At 38.4% G+C, this 20,145-nt stretch overlaps 1 protein-coding gene across 2 annotated transcripts in view; it reads left to right on the top strand.

Moving 5' to 3' along the window:
* Positions 1 to 20,145, top strand: part of SRBD1 (S1 RNA binding domain 1) — a 246,975-nt gene that overhangs the window by 212,088 nt on the left and 14,742 nt on the right. For both annotated transcript variants that reach the window (XM_023735454.1, XM_023735462.1), the window contains 2 exons: positions 272 to 448; positions 5,227 to 5,382. In XM_023735454.1, the coding sequence (XP_023591222.1) occupies positions 272 to 448; positions 5,227 to 5,382 (333 nt within the window). The remainder of the gene's footprint in view (positions 1 to 271; positions 449 to 5,226; positions 5,383 to 20,145) is intronic.

The raw sequence follows: 20,145 nt of genomic DNA on the forward strand, positions 1-20,145 counted from the left end.
GTTAACCTGTTTACCAGCATCTTTATGGCAGCTGATTTTGTCATTATTTTGCATTCTGTTCTCCTTGTCTCCTCTTAGACAACTCTTTCCTCTTTATCCTTTTTGATTAACTCCCGTTTTGATTAATTTAACTTAGAGATATATTACAATATGTAATTGCAATTGTTTTTATTATCCAAAGGAAAATACCTTTGCCTTTTCAAATGAGATCTTTTTTCAGTAGTGTTTAAACTTCATATCTGCCACATCATTCATTTGGTTTATTTTTTAGGCATATTGCAGGACTCAATGCCAACCGAGCCAAAAATATTATTGAATGGCGAGAGAAAAATGGGCCCTTCATCAACCGAGAACAGCTAAAGAAAGTGAAAGGTCTGGGTCCAAAATCCTTCCAACAATGTGCTGGCTTCATCAGAATCAACCAGGATTATATTCGAACATTTTGCAGGTAATTATTAAAGTGTATACTTGTGTTCTATTATCAGCCTCCCCTGTTCTTGTTTTTACCCATCCTACTCGCTAGTGTAAATCCTAGGTGTCCGTCCATTTGTTCATTCATTCGTTATGTGTTGAGTGTCTTTTCTTTGCTCGGCACTGTTCTTGGCACAGGAATACAGCAGTGAACAAGTCGGCAAATTCCGTTCTCTTGGAGTTATATTTTAATCTATTTAATAAACTAGTCAAGTAAATGGTTTCAGATGCTAATAAGCGCTTTTAAAATCTTAACAGGGAGGTGTGATAGTGTCTTGGTGAGCAGGACAACTGCTTTAGATGAGGTACTCACTGAAGAGTTATTTAAACAGAGTTTTCAGTGAAATGAAGGAACAAACCACAGAGACATCACAGAGAAAGCATTCCAGGCAGAGCAGACAGTAAACATGCAAGGTCCTAACGCAGGAACTGAAGTAAAGCAAGTATGATTGGAGCATAGCAAGTGGGAAGGACTGGTATGAAATATTGTGACAAAGATGACTTTACACTGACCACTTGATACCGACATAGCTGTTCCCCTGATCACAGATAGACTTCCTTTCTCTCTGTCCACCCCAAAATGACCAAAGTATTAGTTTTCAGTTGTGTAGATTAAGAGCTAGCTTCTTGCTTTCTAATCCTGGTAGCACAAAAACAGAAATTGGGTGGAGTAGAGTTCTTAGCATTTTGTGATCACAAAAGAATAGCTTTTATATATCTGCTACTTTTGGTCTACCTGTTTCATTCATATATATGTATTTTTCTTTTGACAAAATTATGATAAAGTTCATATGGAGAAATAATCTTTATTCTGAAAAAAGAGTAAAGGAAAATCAGCCCCACTGGCTATTAGAAAACATTATGAAGTTATAGTAATTAACAGTTTGGTTTTGATACAGAAGTAGATAGAATAGTGTAGAGTCTGGAATCAACCAAAACATAGATGGAATTTAGTCTATAATAAAGGAGACATGCCAAAACACGGGGGAAAAAATTGATTAATTATCCAGTAAATGACATTATGATAACTGGCAGGAATTTGATATGTGTGGGTGAAGCTGTAGTTCCACCTCACTCCTCATACCCAAATAAGTTCCAGGTAAAAAGTGATGATTTCATGGGTGTACATGTGTATCAGAACTGATCAATTCTATACTTTAAACATAAACAGTTTGTATTATACTTCATTAGAGCTATTTTTAAAATGAAAAAAAAAGAATAAAGGATGCCTCCATCTTTCACTTCAAAATAGTTCCTTATATATAATACAGAATAATATAAATTTATTCTTCTAAAAATATATAGAGAAGGGATCGTGCTGTATGACTATTTGGAATTTGCTTTGTTTCAAACATATGTCTTGAGTCTCTTACATACAGATTTATATCATCCTTTATAATGTCTGCATACTATTTAATTCTATGTGTGCACCATAATTTTATCTAAGAGGTGCCGTATTAAGGAACCCTTGTGGCACAGTCGTAAAGTGCTCAGCTGCTACCCAAAAGGTTGGTGGTTCAAACTCACCAGCTACTCCACAGAAGAAAGATGGGGTAGTCTAGTTCTGTAAAGACTATAGCCTTGGAAAACCTATGGGGCTATTCTACTCTGTCCTATAGAATTGCTATGAGTTGCAGTCAACTCGATGGCAGTGGGTTTAGTGCCTTATTGAAGGACATTTGGGTTGTTTTAAAACTTTATATTTTTGAACTGATAATTAGGTACATGAAGATTCATGACTGTTAAATCTTCTTGGTAGATCATACCTTATTCAGAATGGAAGGTTGTTATCCCATGTAACGGTTTTTTGCTTTGAGATCTATGTGCGTGTGGTGTAGTAAAATATATGTGACAAAAAGTTTGCTATTTTTACCATTGTTAAGTGTACAATTCAGAGACATTAATTACATTCACCATATTGTACATCCATTACCACTGTCTATTTCTGAAATGTTTTCATCACTCCAAACGAAACTCCATACCCCTTAGGCCATGACTCCCCATTCCTCCCTCCCCCCATCCCCTTTTGTCTCTATGCATTTGCCTATTCTAGACATTTTCTGTGAGATCATACAGTATTTGTCCTTTTGTGTCTAATTTATTTCACTTAGCATAATGTTTTGAAGGTTCATCCATATCATAGTATGCATCAGAAGGTTCTGTTTATAACTAAATAATGTCCCATTATACGTATATACCACATTTGGTTTATTTACTCGTCTGCTGATGGACCCTTGGATTATTTCTACCTTTTGCCTGTTGTAAATAATGCTACCGTTAGTATCAGTGTGCAGGTATCTTTTGGAGTCTCTGCTTTCACATCGTTTGGGTATATGCCTAGGAGTATAATTGCTGGGTCATATATGTTTAACTTTGTGAGGAACCACCACCAAAATGTTTTTCCCAGGAGCTGCACCATTTTACGTTCCTAACAGTAATGCTGAGGCTTCCAATTTCTGCACATCCTCACCAACACTTGTTATTTTCCATTTTCTTTTTCTTTCTTAATAATAGCCATCCTACTGGTTGTGAAGGAGACCTGGTTGCGCAGTGGTCAAGCCCTAGGCTGCTAACCTATAAGGTCAGCAGTTCGAACCCACCCAGCGACTCCTCAGGAGAAAGACCTAGTGATCGCTCCCGTAAAGGTTACAGCTAGAGAATGCTGTGGGCAGTTCTCCTCTCTCTCGGGGTCGCTGTGTGTCAGAATCCACTCGAGGGCAATGGAATGGTTTTTTGGTTTCAGTGGTTGTGAAGTAGTATCTCATTGTGGTTTCATTTGCGTTTCCCTAATAACTAACGACATTGAGCATCTTTTCATGTGCTTATTGGCCATCTGCATATCTATGGAGAAATGTCTAGTCAGGTTTTTTCTCCATTTTTTAATTGGGCTTTTTGGTTGTTTTGAGTTATATGAGTTCTTTATGTATTCTGGATATGAAACCCTTATCAGATATATGGTTCTCAAATATTTTCTCTATTTTTATAGGTTATCTCTTCACTTAATAAAGTCCTTTGATGCCCAAAGTTTTTAATTTTGATGAAGTCCAGTTTATTTAGTTTTTCTTTTGTTGTTCATGCATTTGGTGTCATGTTGAAAAACCTATTGTCAAAAACAAGGTCTTGAGGCCTTACCCCTATCATTCCTTTTAAGAGCTTTATGGATTTGGTTCTTATGTTTAGGTCATTGATCCATTTTGAGTTAATTTCTGTATATGATATGAGGTATGAGGATACCTATTTTGTTTGCTTGCAGTGTTGCTGTATTTGCCTTTTCAGAATTTGCTTGGTATTTTTTTTATTTTCAAACTTTCTGTAGCATTTTGTTTTGATATGGCTCTTTTAAACAGAGAGCTCGATTTTTCAGTTTTGCTTAATCTGATTTTAATACATTCACATATGTTGTATTTATTGATATGTTTAGACTTAATCTTCTGTCTTATTATTTATTTTTCTCTTCATCTTGCTTTCTAATTCTTCTTTCCCTTTCATGCTGTTTGTTAGATTTATCAGTTTATCAGTTTTCTCCTTGTCTTCCCATTTCATCTTTATCTCTCCTTAGTCCTGGTGGGTGGTTAAAGCAGTTGGCTGCTAACTGAAAGGTCTGTGGTTTGAACCCAACAGCCACTCCGTGGGAGAAAGATGTGGTAGTCTGCTTCTGTAAAGGTTACAGCCTTGGAAATCCTATGGGTCTGTTCTGCTCTGCCCTGTAGGGTCACTGTGAACTGGAATCGACTCTATGGCAGTGGGTTTGGTTTTTGGTTTTAGTGGTTTCAGAGTAGTACATCTTCTGTTCTTCTGGTGGTAACCCTTAAACTTGTTTTTGGACTGACCTCTGCAGTCAATGGGTGTTTCTGTCCTCCTCCCAAAGAAGACTAGAACCTTAGTACCCTTTACAACTTTCCTTTTTCAGCTCTACCCCCCCATGATGAGATTACCTGGGAATTTAGTTTCAGACTGTTATTTTTATATTTTTTTACATTATACATGAGCAATTTAACTTTATAAGTTTTTATGGCTTCTGTACGCATTAGTAGTTCTTGTAGCCCACATTATCATTTTTCTTGAATTCATTTTTGCTGGAGCATAAATATTCTTTTCTGAGAGGTTGTGTAGATTGCACTTAAGTCTTTACATGTTTGAAAATGATTTTAATTTGCCCTCCTTCTTGAATGTTAGTTCGGCTGGGCATATGATTCTAGATTCAAAAATCATTTTCTCTCAGAACTTTAAAGATAGAGTCCCACTGTGTTCTGGCATCTGATGTTGGCCAACGAGAAATCTGATGCCAGTCTGATTATAGTTCCTTTCTAAGTAATCTGTTTTATTTTTCTCACTTGAAAGCCTTTTGGGCTTTTTAAAGTATCACTTAGATTCTAAAGTTTCCTCATAATATGTCAAGTATGAGCCTTTTCCCAGTGGTCCCACTCTACACTCGGTGGGTTCTTTTAATTTGAGAACTTGTGTTTTTCTTCAGCTCTGGAAAATTATATCGTTATTACTTAATTTATTCCCCTCTATTTTCTGTGTTCTCTCCAAGAATGCCAATTACACAGGCTGAGTCAGTTAAGAATGTTTTGGCTTTAAGTAACAGAAAATCCTATAAACAGTGGTTCAAATAAATAAGTGGTAAATCCTACAAAGTGAATGGTCAGAAGCTGGTTGCTGTTTGTGTATATTTGTGTAGCAGAGAAATAAGCATGTTGTTAATTTAAAACTCTTTTCTGCTCACCCCTCCCCCCTTTGTTTTTTTAACAGTTACAGTAGTCAGCATGCAGAATCTTCAACAGGTGTTGAGGTCACAAATGAGAAGCAAGGCAAGAAAAAGAGTAAAACTCCAGTGAATGTTGTGCTGAAGCCAAATCCTTTGGACCAAACTTGTATTCACCCGGAATCATATGACATAGCAATGAGGTAAGTCTGGGGCCCTTGTGAGACTTCTCTGTGCCCAGAGTGAGTACAGCACAGCAAATGGCCTTTGTTTTGGCATAATGGGGACTAAAAAATATGACCGCGTTTAACATGACAGCATTTTTCAGAAGCTCCGCATTGCTGAGTTATGTGGCACATTATTTTATTTCAGTGAGGAATGAAACCATTATTCCTGGCGCAGTGTCAAGCTAATAAACCCTGGTATTAATGGTGAAGTGTGTGTAATGGAAATTGCATGGCACTCGCCTCTGTTTCTTTTGGAAATTAACAAGACACAATTGACTGGCACCTGGCTTAAAGCTTGTGTATATCACAAGATAAAGACCTTTTGAAAGTAAACAGCCAACTCTCAGATTTCCTAAGTAACCTGCTGTCCTGGTGGGTTACTGCAGTTTAAGAAATGATGTATTTATAATGTGCATACATTATTCCATCAACAGAATGATATGAGGGAGGTTTGGGGGTACAAGGGAGAGTTTAAAAGCCTTTAAAAAAAAAAAGCTTTTTAATAGCACATTTGATTAGTTCAGATTTCTTTTAATCAGTTCAAAACCAGTGACTTGCTATGTAACTGAAGTTTTTAAAGCTTTTGTTGAGTTGACAGTGGGTTTAAAAATAGTGAATGATTTGTAATTTTCATTGAATCCAACTTGTTTTGGAAATACTTACATTTGATTATTTTAGTAAATGTCATTGACTTTCTTTTAAAAATGTTTAAAATTATAAAAACTATATGTAGCACAAGGAGCCCTGGTGGTGCAGTTGTTAAAATGCTGGGCTGCAACTGAAAGGTCAGTGGTTTGAACCCACCAGCCACTCTGAGGGAGAAAGATGTGGCAGTCTGCTTCCGTAAAGATTTCAGCCTTGGAAACCCTGTGGGGCAGTTCTACTCTGTCCTATAGGGTCGCTATGAGTCAGAATCAACTCGACAGCAGTGGGTATGCTTTTTTGTTTTGTTTTGTTTTTGTTTTTTAATATGTAGCACATTATAGGGAACTTGGAAAATAGAGAAAAGAAGTAAAAAAATTATTCTGCCAACATCAAAACACTCATTCCTGTTTTTCCCCCAACATTTTATTATGAAAAATCTTAAACATACACAAAAGTTGAAAAATTTTACAGTGAATTCCTATATATCCACCCTTAGATGTTATCATTAACATCTTACTATACCTGTTTTAACATGCATCTACTATCTATTCACTCATCAGTTCATCTTGTCTTTTGGATGCTTTTCAAAGAAAATTGCAGAAATGAATACTAGCTAGCCAGTTGCCATTGAGTCAACTCTGACTCGAGGTAACTTCATTTGTGTTAGAGTAGAACCATACTCCATAGGGTTTTCAATGGCTGATTTTTTGGAAGTAGATCACCAGGCCTTTCTTCCAAGACCTCTGGATGGACTCCAACCTTCAATCTTTTGGTTAGCAACTGAGCACGTTAACAGTTTGCACCACCCATCAGTGCAGTTCCCACTAAATACTTCAGCATGCGTGTCATTAACTAGAGTTCAGTAATTGTTTATAGATTTTTTTTCTTTTGAGGTTAAATTCACATACGATTAAGTCTTAAATGTACATTAGCTATGTTTTGAGAAATACTTAGATCTTTGTAGCCCAAATCCCCATTAAGCCATGAAGCATACCATCAAAACCACAAAAAGTTTCCTTATACCCATTCCCAATCAATCCTTGCTCCAACCTCCCATAGGTAACCACTGTTCTGATTTTTTTCTACCCTTGATTCCTTTGCCTCTGCTAGAACTTCATATAAATAATATCATACAGTCATATTCTTTTGTGTTTCTTTTAGGCTTCTTTCTTTCAGTGGGTTGTAATGTGTATTGGTATTTTTTTTTTTTTTTTTTGATGGCTGAGTAACATTGCATTGTATGAACATAATATGGGTTTATTCTCCTATTGATGGAACCTTGGCTATTTCCAGTTTTTGGCTATTATGAATAAAATTTCTAGGAACATTCTTATGCTGTTTATTTTATTGTTAGCATTTATTTTCATTTGTCTTGGAAAAATATCTAGGAGTAGACTTTCTGGGTCATATGGTAGCTGAATGTTTAATTTTCTTAGAAGCGACTAGACCTTATTCCATCGTACCATTTTACACTTCAGTCAGTGATGCGTGAAAGTTCTGATTATGCCACACCTTGACATCATTTGAAGTTAATCTTTTTTAATTGCAACCTTTCTAGGAGTGTGTGGTCATATCTTAGTGGTTTTAATTTGCGTGTCACTGATAACTAATGATACTGAGCACCTTATCATGTACTTATTGGGGTCTTGGTGGTGCAGTGGTTAAGCGTTTGGCTGCTAACCAAAAGGCTGGCAGTTTCAATCCACCAGCCACTCCTTGGAAGCCCTATGGGGCAGTTCTGCTCTGTCCTGTAGGGTCACTATGTGTCGGAATCAACTCAACAATGACGGTTTTTTTTAATCATGTACTTATTACCATTTGTATATCTTCTTTTGTAAAATGTCTGTTCACATCTCTTGGCCATCTTCTAATTGAATTGTTTGCTTTTTACTATTGAGTTATGGGAGTTTTAAAATATATTCTGGATAAACCCAAAAAACCAAACCTGTTGCCGTCAAGTCGATACCAACTCATAGCGGCCCTATAGGACAGAGTAGAACTGCCCATAGGGTTTCCAAGGAGCAACTGGTGGATTCGAACTGCTGACTTTTTGGTTAGCAACCAAACTCTTAACCACTGCGCCACTGGGGCTCCATATTGGTCAAATATATGTTTCACGAATATATTCAGTTTGTGGCTTGCTTCTTCATTTTATAAATGGTATCTTTTGATGAGCAGAAGTTTTTCATTTTGAAGATGTCTAATTTATTGTTTTATACTTATTGTTTTCCATGTCCTAAGCAACCTTTTCCTACCTGAAGTCATTAATGTATTCATAAATATTTTCTTCTAAAAGCTTTATGTTTTAGCTTGTACATTTTGATCTGTGATAGGTCTCAAATTAATTTTTATGTACGGTGTGAAGTAGGGGTCAAGGTTTATTTTCTTTTCCCCTTATGGATATTCAGTTATTCCAGCACCTTGTGTTGAAAAAAAACTTTCCTTTACCCATGGCTTTGGTGCCTTTGTTGAAAATCAAGTGACTCTATGGATGTGGGTATTTCTGGGCTCTTTACTCTCTTCCATTGAGGTATTTGTCAGTCCTTATGTCAGTACTGGAAACCCTGGTGGCATAGTGGTTAAGAGCTATGGCTGCTAACCGAGAGGTCGGCGGTTTAAAGCCATCAGGCGCTCGTTGGAAACTCTGTGGGGCAGTTCTACTCTGTCCTGTAGGGTTGCTATGAGTCAGAATTGACTCCACAGCAACAGGTTAGTTTTGTTTTGTCGGTACCATACTTTCTTGATTACTGTAGCTTTATACTAAGTTTTGAAGTCAGATGTTTTAAGTCCTCCAACTTTGTGCTTTCTTAAGATAACGTTAAGGAATCCGCGGGTAACGCAAACAGTTAAGCGCTCAACTACTAGCCGAAAGATTGGCAGTTCAAACACACTCAGCGGTGCCTTGGCAGACAAGTCTGGCAATCTACTTCCAAAAGGTCACAGCCTTGAAAAGTCAATGGAGCAGTTCTGCTCTGCACACATGGGGTTGCCATGAGTCGGAATTGACTTGACAGCAACCAGCAGCAACAACAGCCTCTTAAATTGTGAGAAAATAAATTTGTTTGTTAAGACAGCTTTAAATATTCTAGGTCATTTGCATTTTCCTATAAATTTTAGGGTCAGCTTGTCTTTTTTTTTTTAAGTCTGTTAGGATTATGATTGGGATTGTTTTGAATCTTTTGGTGAAGTTAGGAACAATCGATATCTTAACAATATTTACTTAGTCTTTTGATCATGAACTTGTTATATCTCTCCATATATTTAGGTCTTCTTTCATTTCTCTAGACAGTGTTTTTTCAGTTTTCATATACATCTCTTGCGTGTCATTTATTAAATGTATTTTGCTTTTTAGCAATATTGTAAATGGAATTTTTAAAATTTGTTATTAATGGTGTGTTGCTAATATGTAAAAATACAACTGATTTTTCTTTGTTAGCTTTGCATCCTGCTAAATTTACTTACTAGTTCTAGTAGGTGTTGGTAGATTTCTTTGGTGTTTCTATATAAAGAATTGTGTCATCAGCAAACAGATTACTTTTACTTATTCCTTTGTAAGTTTTATGCTTTTTATTTCTTTTTCTTGCCTTGTTGCAGTGGCCAGGACCTTGAGTACAGTGTGGAATAGGAGTGATGAGAGTGGGCATCCTCATCTAGCTCTCAATCTTAGGACATGTTGTTGTTAGGTGCTGTTGAGTCGGTTCTGACTTACAGCAACCTATGTACAACAGAACGAAACACTGCCTGGTCTTGTGCCATCCTCACAGTTGTTGCTATGTTGAGCCCCTTGGTGCAGCCACTGTCAGTCCATCTCTTTGAGGGTTTTCCTCTTTTTTGCTGACCCTCTACCCTACCAAGCATGATGTCCTTCTCCAGGGACTGATCCCTCCAGATAACATGTCCAAAGTACATGAGACAAAGGCTTGCCATCCTTCCTTCTAATGAGCATTCTGGCTGTACTTCTTCCAAGACAGATTTGTTCATTCTTCTGGCAGTCCATGGGTATATTCAATAATCTTTGCCAACACCATAATTCAAAGGGGTCAGTTCTTCTTTGGTCTTCCTTATTCATTGTCCAGCTTTTGCATTCCTATGAGGCGATTGAAAGTACCATGGCTTGGGTCAGGTGCATCTTAGTCCTTAGAGTGACATCTTTGCTTTTTAACACTTGAAAGAGGTCTTTTGCAGCAGATTTACCCAGTGCAATACATCGTTTGATTTCTTGACTACTGCTTCCATGCGTTGTTGATTGTGGATCCAAGTAAAATGAAATCCTTGAGAACATCAGTGTTTTCTCTGTTTATCATGATGTTGTTTATTGGTCCAGTTGTGAGGATCTTTGTTTTCTTTAGGTTGAGATGTAATCCATACTGAAACTGTAGTCTTTGATCTTCATCACTAAGTGCTTCAAGTCCTCTTTGATTTCAGCAAGCAATGTCGTGTCATCTCCATATCACAAGCTGTTAATAAGTCTTCCTCTAATCCTTAGGGCATGTGTTCCTGTTTTTTAATATCAGAAAATTTAAGTTCTTATATTATAGTAATTGTATTTTTGGTATTTGTTCCTTGAGAAGGTGCATCTGGATACATAGCCCTCTTGCAATAACTAATGTCTCCATGAAAACTAAACTAGCATTTTGTTATATGCAAACCAGTATCTTTTTAATGTACATTTTTGTTTGTTTCCATAATGTAGTTCTAATATGGTTTGTGAGGGTTTTTTTTTTTTTTTTTGCTTTCTATTAAAGGCACATTTTTTTTGTTGTTGTTTCTATATATCCCTTTTTTAAAAAGGCTAAATCATATTCCATCAAGTGATGGAACTGTAATTTAGTAATTGTAGTATTAGTAGTTCCTTACAATGGATTCCTAGAAGTGGAATTATTCTGCCAAGGCTTTGAAAGTTTTTGTGGCTCTTAGCATGCATTGCCAAGTAACATACTGTTTTATAATGTCACTAGCAATATTTAAGCCTGAAAAATCTTGACTTTCTCTTGTTAGATGTGACTCTTCTGCCAATTTTCACATGGGCCAGTTTCTGCATGTGGAGCATAAAAGCCTTACCAGTGACTTCACCCCTCTTTATGCCTCTTTTGGGAGTAGCATTGTTTCCCAGAAGCTGAGTACTAGTGGACTATCATGGGAAATTTCTTCTACCTGCAGTTCAACTCCTGACCTTTAAAATCTGGAGATACAATTGGTAATTTGCCAAATTAAGCTTCCCCAAACCAAACCCACTGCTGTCGAGTCAATTCCAACTCTAGTGATTGATCTCTTCTGCCCCATAGTGTCTCCAAGGCTGTAATCTTTATAGAAGCAGACTGCAACATCTTTCTCTCGCAGAGTGGCTAGTGGGTTTGAGCCACCGACCTTTCACTTAGCAGCCGTGCCACCAGGGCTTCTAAATTAAGCTTACCATCCCCGTTATCCTGTTTGGACCTACAATAGTCATTTCTGGCTTTTAAGCACAATTAGTTAAGACATCACACAGTTGGTAGTTCATATTCTCGTATAGTGTCGTACAGTGGCTTCCCAGGGAAGAAAATATGCCCATTAAGGATGTGATTAGGTGATCATTGGTTTGTTTTCAGTTCTGCAAAAATAAATTCCATTGCAATAAATGTCATTTTTAGTTATGTCAGAAACCCAGTGAGGAAAACCAGTAGAAAAGTAAATGACTTTAATGTCACCCTACTAGATTACTCCCAGAAATACACCAAAACGTGAAGTGATTAACTGTTTGTACTTTTATATTTATGGTACTGTCTCTCACACTCATATTTTAGAAAACTAAGATTGAGATGTTTTGTAACCTGGGTTAGTCATTCAGTAGTTAAAGTCCAGGATGGCTCCCAGGGTTCTGGCCTTTTCTTTATTACATGTAGATGCTCTTTATATATTAAAAGTCATTGCCCTTAGTCTGTTATACAGGCTGGAATTTTTTTCCAATTTGTTTACCTTTTATATCTGCTTATAATATTTTTGAAATACGAATGTTTAGTTTTTATAAAGTAAAATGTATTATTTTTTTTCTTGCTTTTATGCAAGATTGGGCTTCTCCTAGGATCCCTAATCTCTAAAATCAGCAGTTCAGTGTTCCCCGTATTTTGTAATATTCTTTGTGGTTTCATTTTTTGCTCTCTGAATTATGCTGTTGATAATGATTTTATTCCCATCTTAGAATGTACAGGAGCTCTGGTGGTGCAGTGGTTAAGAGGTTGGCTGCGAACCAAAAGGTGGCAGTTCAAATCCACCAGCTGCTCCTTGGAAACCCTATGGGGCAGTTCTACTCTGTCCGTAGGGTCACTGTGAGTCAGAATTGACTTGACGGCAATGGGTTAGAGCGTACAAAACACTGTGGGAGGGCCTGAAGGCTACAAAAATGAACAGAGGCGATTCATGCTCTCCAGGAGCCTGCTAAGTAGGCGGCAGAGAACTTACAAATAACCACAATAGAAGTCAATAATTAATACGTACACTTTGTGAAACACAGAGGTTGTTCACAGGAGAAAGAGCTTATTTCCAGATCGGGGAATCTCAGAAGGTTTCCTACAGGAGGTGACATTTGGACTAGGTCTTCAAGGATTTCACCCAGTAGAGAGAGGAAAAGAGAAGTTTAAAGGGTTGGAGACAGACTATAGCTCAGGTCAGGTTTGGGGAGTAGTTAATAGTCCAATAAAAACAACAAACATTTATTGAGTACTTCCTCATTACCAGGTACTTTATAAACATCACAGCATTAAACCACACAGCCACCCTGGGAGGTTGGCAGTATTATTATTCCCACTTCTTTAGATACACAGAGTCTCAGATGGGTTAAGCAAATTGCCTAAGATAACTCAGCTGGTGGAGCCAAAATTTGAACCCAGATTTGTGACACTCCAAGTCCATAATTAAAAAGCTAGCTTGGAGCCAGATTTGAATGTAATCATAAAGGTCTTTCAAATTAAAGGTGTCATACCGTTAAAAAGAGTATGTGCTGTTCAGCACGGAAAAAATAACAGGACTTTGTGTTATGTGTGTTTCTTAAGGAAGAAAAAATGAGTATCTGGAATATGCTGGCTTTGAATGTTATTCTCTATCGTCACACTGCTGAAATTAGACTCTACCTTTCCTCTTGAGAAAACATTACCTCCTATAATAAATTAACTGTGGCCTGTTTATTTTATTAAGGGATCTATAGGAAATGGACTCTTCTCATAGAATGTATAGAATGTTGTACTGTTCTGCATATATGATGTTTCCTGAATATTGCATCACCAAGAATTCCCTTCCATTAAGTTTTTTTAGAATGAAACATGGACATTTCCAAATAAGCAGTTTGATAGCGACTCCATTTGGTACTTTCTCATTTTAGGAGCAGAGTAAGGCTCTAGAGCAGGAGCAGCATGTGCATCCTAGTAAGGCATCCACCCCTGCCAGAACATATTTTCAAGAAAGGGGGGAGTGGAGGAGATGGAAGAAGCAATAATGCAAGGTCTTTAGGAAAAGTCAGTTTAAAAGCATAATAAGAGAACCTATGTTATAGGACATGTAAAGGGAACACAGGATTAAGAAGCCAACAATTGCTACTGATAGATTTATTTTTCTTCAAAAGTCCTTTGAAGCCCTTTTTTTCTAAATCCTTTTTCCTTATCTCAGGATCTTCTCACACTCATCAGATAACTTCATTTCCTACTTCACTGAAAAAATTAAAAGCTACCTTAAAATCCCCTTTCTCAGATTGTCTCCATACCTTTACTTATTCCATCCCATCCTTCCCTAAACAACCCCTCCATCTCTTGATTCTATTTACCTCCCCACCCTGACATCTCTCAGCTTTCTGCTGTTAACTCACTGCTTGACCTTGGCCATTCTCTTGGTCTCTGTGCATTACAGTTGCCTCATTTCTAAAAGTTGGGGAAAAGTGGTTGCCAAATGATAAAATGTTTTAGCTTTATAACATTGTGTATCTTTAATGTCTTCCACACTTGTTTCTTTCATTTTAGCCCATAGACATATTATTGCTGTGGTCTCCCTATTCCCTACCCCCTAAAAAGTAAAAGCAGCAATCACCTTTTATCTTAGATAGGTGCCGTTGAGTTGACTCCAGTTCATGGCAATCTTGTGTACAACAAAACAAAATGATGCCCAGTCTTGTGTCATCCTCACAGTCATCAGCATGTTCAAGTCCATCATTGCAGCTGCAGTGCCAGTCCGTATCACCGAGGGTCTCCCTAGCCCTTGTCGGCCTCTACTTCATCAAACATGATGTCCTTCTCTAGTGATTGATCTCTCCTGATGATGTGCCCAAAGCAAACAAGTCAGACAGTATTCTGTTGTGATCCCTAAGGTTTTTGTTGACTAATGTTTGGAAGTAGCTTGGCAGGCCCTTCTTCCTAGTCTGTCTTAGTCTAGATGCTCTGCTGAAATCTGTCCACCGTGGGTGACTCTGCTGGTATTTGAAATACTGGTGGCATAGTTTCCAGCATCATAGCAACAGGCAAGCCACTACAGTATGACTAACAGACAGACCCATGGTAGCCTTTTATCTTACTCCCCCTAAAACTCTATTCCATTCTTCCTTTTTATTGCCAAATTCCTGAGAAGGATTATCTGCCTCTAATTTTCACTGCCTGCTGTCTTTCATCATAGCAACCCTATAAGACAGAGTAGAACTGCCCCACAGAGTTTCCAAGGAGCGCCTGGTGGATTCGAACGGCCGACCTTTAGGTATAGGGTCGCTATGAGTCGGAATTGACTTGACGGCAACGGATTTGGTTTCGTTTTGGCTTTCTCTCAGTCCCTTAGAGTTTGGCTTCTACCCTTACCACTCTTCTGAAATTCCTCTTAACTGATAACCTCCTGATAGTCAAAACCAGTGGCCTTTTTCATTCCTTAAACCACTTACCCATTCTGCCACATTTGATGCCAGCAGTGTACTGACCTTCCGTGATGTGTGTTTTCATATTCTGTCTTCTCCTCCTCCTCTGGCCCTCTAAAGTAGATACTCTTCAAGTTTTTTACCTTAGCCTTCTTCTCCTCTTGTGCTGTAGTCTTCCTTGGATGATTGCATCTGCCCACATCACTGTTTCTTATCTCTAACCTCTCCGGTGGTAATTCCTATCTTATATCTCCTCATCTCTAGTGCCAGGCTTTCTCCTAAGCTCTGGCTCCACCTTTTCATTTTCATTTCCGTGAGAGATTTCTTTCCTTATTGTCTCAGTGACTCAATCTCAATATGAACCCTTTCTTTTCTTTCTCCTTTTAGAACTCCACCCTCTTCTTCCCTCATCAGTCTTTACCAGCCCCCACCAAAACAAGAAAAATAATCAAACAGGCTTGGTCTTCCTCTCTTGTCCCATAATGGATGGTTAATGACACTCGTGTCTTTTCATTAGCCTAGGCTAGAACTGATAAAATCACTCATTCATTCATTCATTCATCCAGCAAATATTTATTGAGTGCCTTGTATAGTCCACATACTGTTCTGGGATTTTGGGATACATTCAAAGATCCCTGCTCTTAAGGACACAGGTAATAAACAACTATCATAATAAATAAATTGTATGATGTGATAAGGTGATAAGTTCTGTGGAAAAACTTAAAAGAGCAGAGTAATGGGGATCAGGATTGTCAGGGTTCAGGGGTAAGGGCTTGCAAATTTAAATAGGGTAGTTAGGGTAGACCTCATTGAGAAAATGACATTTGAGAAAATCTTGGAAGGAGGTAAAGGAGTTAGCTGCACAGATATCTGGGGAAGAGTATATAGGAAGTGACAGCAGACAGTGTAAATGCCCTAGTGTGGAAGCAGGCCTAGAATGTTCAAGGACTAGCAAGGAGGGCAGTATGGCTAGAACAGAGTGAGCAAGGGACAGAAGAACAGAGCATCTGGTCGAAAGAGTATTGGGAAGCTATTATAGGAACTTAGCCTTAATTCTGAGTGAAATGGGGAGCCATAGCAGAGTTTTGAGCCAAAGAGTGGCATGATGTGGTTTACGTATTAAAAAGGATCGTGGTGTCTGCTGTGTTAAGAATAGACTATAAAGGGTGGTGATAGAAGCAGGGAGACCAATTAGACTAATTGCAGTAATCTAGGTGAAAGATGATGATGACACAGACCAGTGTGATAGCAGAAGAGCTGGTGAGAAATGGTCAGATTCTGGGTATATTTTGAAAGTACAACTGATAGGATTTGCTGGCTGATTGGATTAAGGGTATGAAAGATAGAGAGAGGTCAAGATTTTTGGATTGAGAAACTGAAAGAATGAATTACCATCATCTGAGATGAGGAAGACCATGGTTGGAGCAGGATTATGGAAAAGACCTGGAGTTTACTTTTAGGCATGTTAAGTTTGAGATGCTGAGTAGACAGTTAGCTGGATGAGTCTGGAGTTTGGAAGAATGGTTTGGGATGAAGATAGAAATTTAGGAGCCATGTGCTTTTGGTGGTCCTTAAAGTCATGAGACTGGAAGAGACCACCAGAGGAGTGATCATTGTTTAGTCCTTGAACTTCTCCCTTTCCACTCCCCCTCCAATAGAGTGAAAGTCCACTTCATCCTCCACAGTGTCTCTGGTAGTCATATTATTTTTGCCATTTATATCATGGTTACTACTTTTGAAGCTTCTTTTGATGTGAGCCTCAGTACCCCCACTTTACCCCAGTTACTCATAATAAACTTGAATGGCCAAAAAGAAGTATGACACAGTAGGATATCGAGGCTAAAGTAAAGCTATGAACTTCTCCAATTGTCCTTGTCCCTGCAAAATAAATAAATAAATAAAGCATCTGAAAATTTGATACCAGATTTGCCAGGTTAGTGGTAATTAAATTTAAGGTGAGTTTATAATAGACGGTGGACTGTAAGCTCCAGCAGGGTTTACTACTCTATCCTCAGCACCCAACACAGACTGATGTGGACATATTTGTCTAATGAAAGAATGAATGTTAGAAACAGAGAATGAAAGATCAGTACGTAGAAGAACCCTGAGGAAAGGGACCACTCAGGAACTGATCATTGACTAGAGCGCAATGAAGTATTTCACTTTAATTCAGTTCAGACAGTTTTTCGGTAGTTGAAACTGGCTGAGATCAGTGCAGTTGTATAAGCAGAACTGTTGACAGAACATCTAGATCGTCCTTTATGTTTTATGGCATTGCCTGTCCCACATATTGAGTATTTCTTTCTGAGTCTTTTGTGAATTGAAAGCATTTTAGGACCTCCCAAACTGAATCTCATGTGCCTTTATACAGCATTGTGCCCAGGACCCAGGCTCTCCTAGCTGTTATAGGCTAGAAAAGCAGAGACAGACCATGAAAGAGGATTACTTCGCATTTTCTGTCATCATCCAGAAAATCGCACAGGGTCACCATGTGTGAGTGACTTCATTGTCTTGGGCACTGTAAGCCGTGAGTACCATTGCTGCTATATTATGAGTAGAATGAAGTCCAGAAACAGCCTGTCTAAGGGTTACCACTCCCTCCCCCCATGCCTCGTCTGTTTTTGTCTTTCTGTTTTCGTTGATGAAGAGAGCCAAAAGCAAGTATCAGATTTCCCCCTTTCTCTTGAATAAGGTGCCAGGAGGTAGGTAGTGCTTTGTTGTGCAGACTGTGCTGATTTGTACATGTCACAGGGAGACCTGGCTCCCTCCCAGAGAATCTGCTGCATTAAGAATTTGATTCACTCCAGATAGTTAAGCTTGAAAGTCATTATGCTCTTGATTGAACTTGAAAAATGCCAGGAAATTTAATGTCAAGTCTGTCACTCGGCACTCATTTTGATAACTCATTAGCTAGTATTTAATTGTTATTTCCATTTTAGTCATTCGGGAGAATTTAAAAGACTGGTTTCTAGAAGTGGTAGCAGCCTGTGTAGAAGGAATATGACATCCAGCGCTGTTCTAATGGACTAGGCAAATGTATGCCAGGGATTGATTTTTATCTTTCTCTACTGTAATATTAGTACTGTGATATTTATTTTATTACTGCTGACGTACCTATTTCTGACCCTTACAATCAATGTTGAAAAGTGTGTTTTTAGAGAGTAGATGACCATGAATGTTTTTAATGAACAATTTTTCATTTTCTTTTTTTTATTGCGCTTTAAGTGAAAGTTTACAGTTCAAGTTAGTTTCTCATAGAAAAATGTATACACACATTGTTATGTGACCCTAGTTGCTCTCCCTATACTGTGACAGCACACTCCCCCTTTCCACCTTGGATTTCCCATGTCCATTCAACCAGCTCCTGTCACTTTCTGCCTTCTCATCTCGCCTCCGGACAGGAGCTGCCCATTTAGTCTCTTGTATATCTACTTGAGCTAAGAAGCGCTCTCTTCACAGGTATCATTTAATGTCTTATAGTCCAGTCTAATCTTTGTCTGAAGTGTTGGCTTCAGGAATGGTTTTAGTTTTGGGCTAACAGAGAGTCGGGGGGCCATGGCTTCCGGGGTCCCTCCAGTCTCAGATCATTAAGTCTGGTCTTTTTACTAGAATTTGAGTTCTGCACCCTACTTTTCTCCTGCTCCATCAAGGACTCTGTTGTGTTCCCTGTCAAGGCAGATAACCATGACTTTAAAGTTCAGGTCTGGGACAGGAATAATCACAACCTGGCAAAATATTTACTGGGGAGGGGGGAATTCTGTACAAAGGTCAGGCAAAGTCTGTCTTTAATTTACTTAAAACTTTTGTCAGATTTTAAGACCAAAAGTAGAATTAACCCAAGGATTCTCTGATGAGAGAAGTGGATCCTAACGTGTGCTCCTGGGCTAGGAGCAATTGCAGGACTAGAATGGGAGGGGAAAGGCCTTTTGAGGTCCTGCCTTGCTCCCTACCATGGCGCTAAAAGAAGTCAAGCCAGATAGTGAGCAAAAACCGTACTGAAGACCATTGTGGGCACATCTCAGGCTGTTTCTTTCCCATTCCTGTGCAAGGATTCAGTGTCTCTGGACTCTTCTTTTAGACTTACATTCGGAGATTTTGTCACATTCTCTCCAACCTTAGCTGGCTACCCAGCAAGGGAAGAGGTCTTCTAGCTAATAGGCAGCTGTAACTCAGGGAGTTGGCATTGTTTCACTTTGTTTTTTAAAACAGCAACAGCAGACACATGGCATTCACAGATTTCATATTATAGTTTCAGCTGTGAGCAACCCAGAAGGCCCATGACTTGTGGTGGTTTGTAATTTTTCTGAGGGGTAAGTAAGTCACTTAGCCTATGAGTATGTGTAGCACACCTCCCCACGTCTAAAATTCACCACGGCTTTGTTCTACTTTGGCATGTCAACTTACTCTCCTGCAATGATAAAAACACGTTTCTTTGTAGGAAACTTGCCTGGAAAGAAATCCAAGTACAAATTCTGCAAAATAAACAAAGATTAAGTTAACAGACCTAAGAAAATTATTTGCAAATTTGGAAGACCTTACATTTTTCTTCAACTTGCCTCACAAGAATTGACAGCATCCGGACATGAAAACTGAGGCTAGTCATTGCTGGCTCTTGATATACGATGGGTTAGGATATGTAACAATCAGTTACCCCATGTTAGCACCTTCTAATGGAGCTACTATTAGACAATATTAAATTGCCTTTTCATCATAAAAGAAAGGTTAAACCCAAAATATAAAAAGGCTAAATAGAGTACTAAGGTTTTGTTTTATTTTCTTTTCTTGTTGGTGGTTAAAGCATGTTACTGTAATTCCCAAGAAGTAACATTCATCATATTCTCAAAAGTGCTTCTCACGAAAGAGAAGAATGATGAAAGAATCCACCTATTTAAGAATTCGATGATAGGACTGTGAAGTTTCTAGGAATTGGTTGTCATATCTAATGTTTTATACACTGTTTTAACACATACCCCACATGAAGTTTCTGGCAAGGCTGGTAGAGGGAACTAGGAAATTCAGTAACCTAAGACAGTGCTTGACTTTCCTCTAGCTCAGTCTGGAGGCAGTGCTGGGTAGTGGTCAGCCCAACTGCCTGGATTCAGATCATGGCTGTTTGACCTGGGAAAGTGATTTGACCTCCTTGTACCTCAGTTTAGTCAGCTGTTAAATGGGGATAATAATACTGTACTACCTATCTCATAGGATTACAAGAGTTAATATATGTGGAATACTTA

Source organism: Trichechus manatus, unplaced genomic scaffold, assembly GCF_000243295.1.
Source record: "Trichechus manatus latirostris isolate Lorelei unplaced genomic scaffold, TriManLat1.0 scaffold00005, whole genome shotgun sequence".
Taxonomy (NCBI): domain Eukaryota; kingdom Metazoa; phylum Chordata; class Mammalia; order Sirenia; family Trichechidae; genus Trichechus; species Trichechus manatus.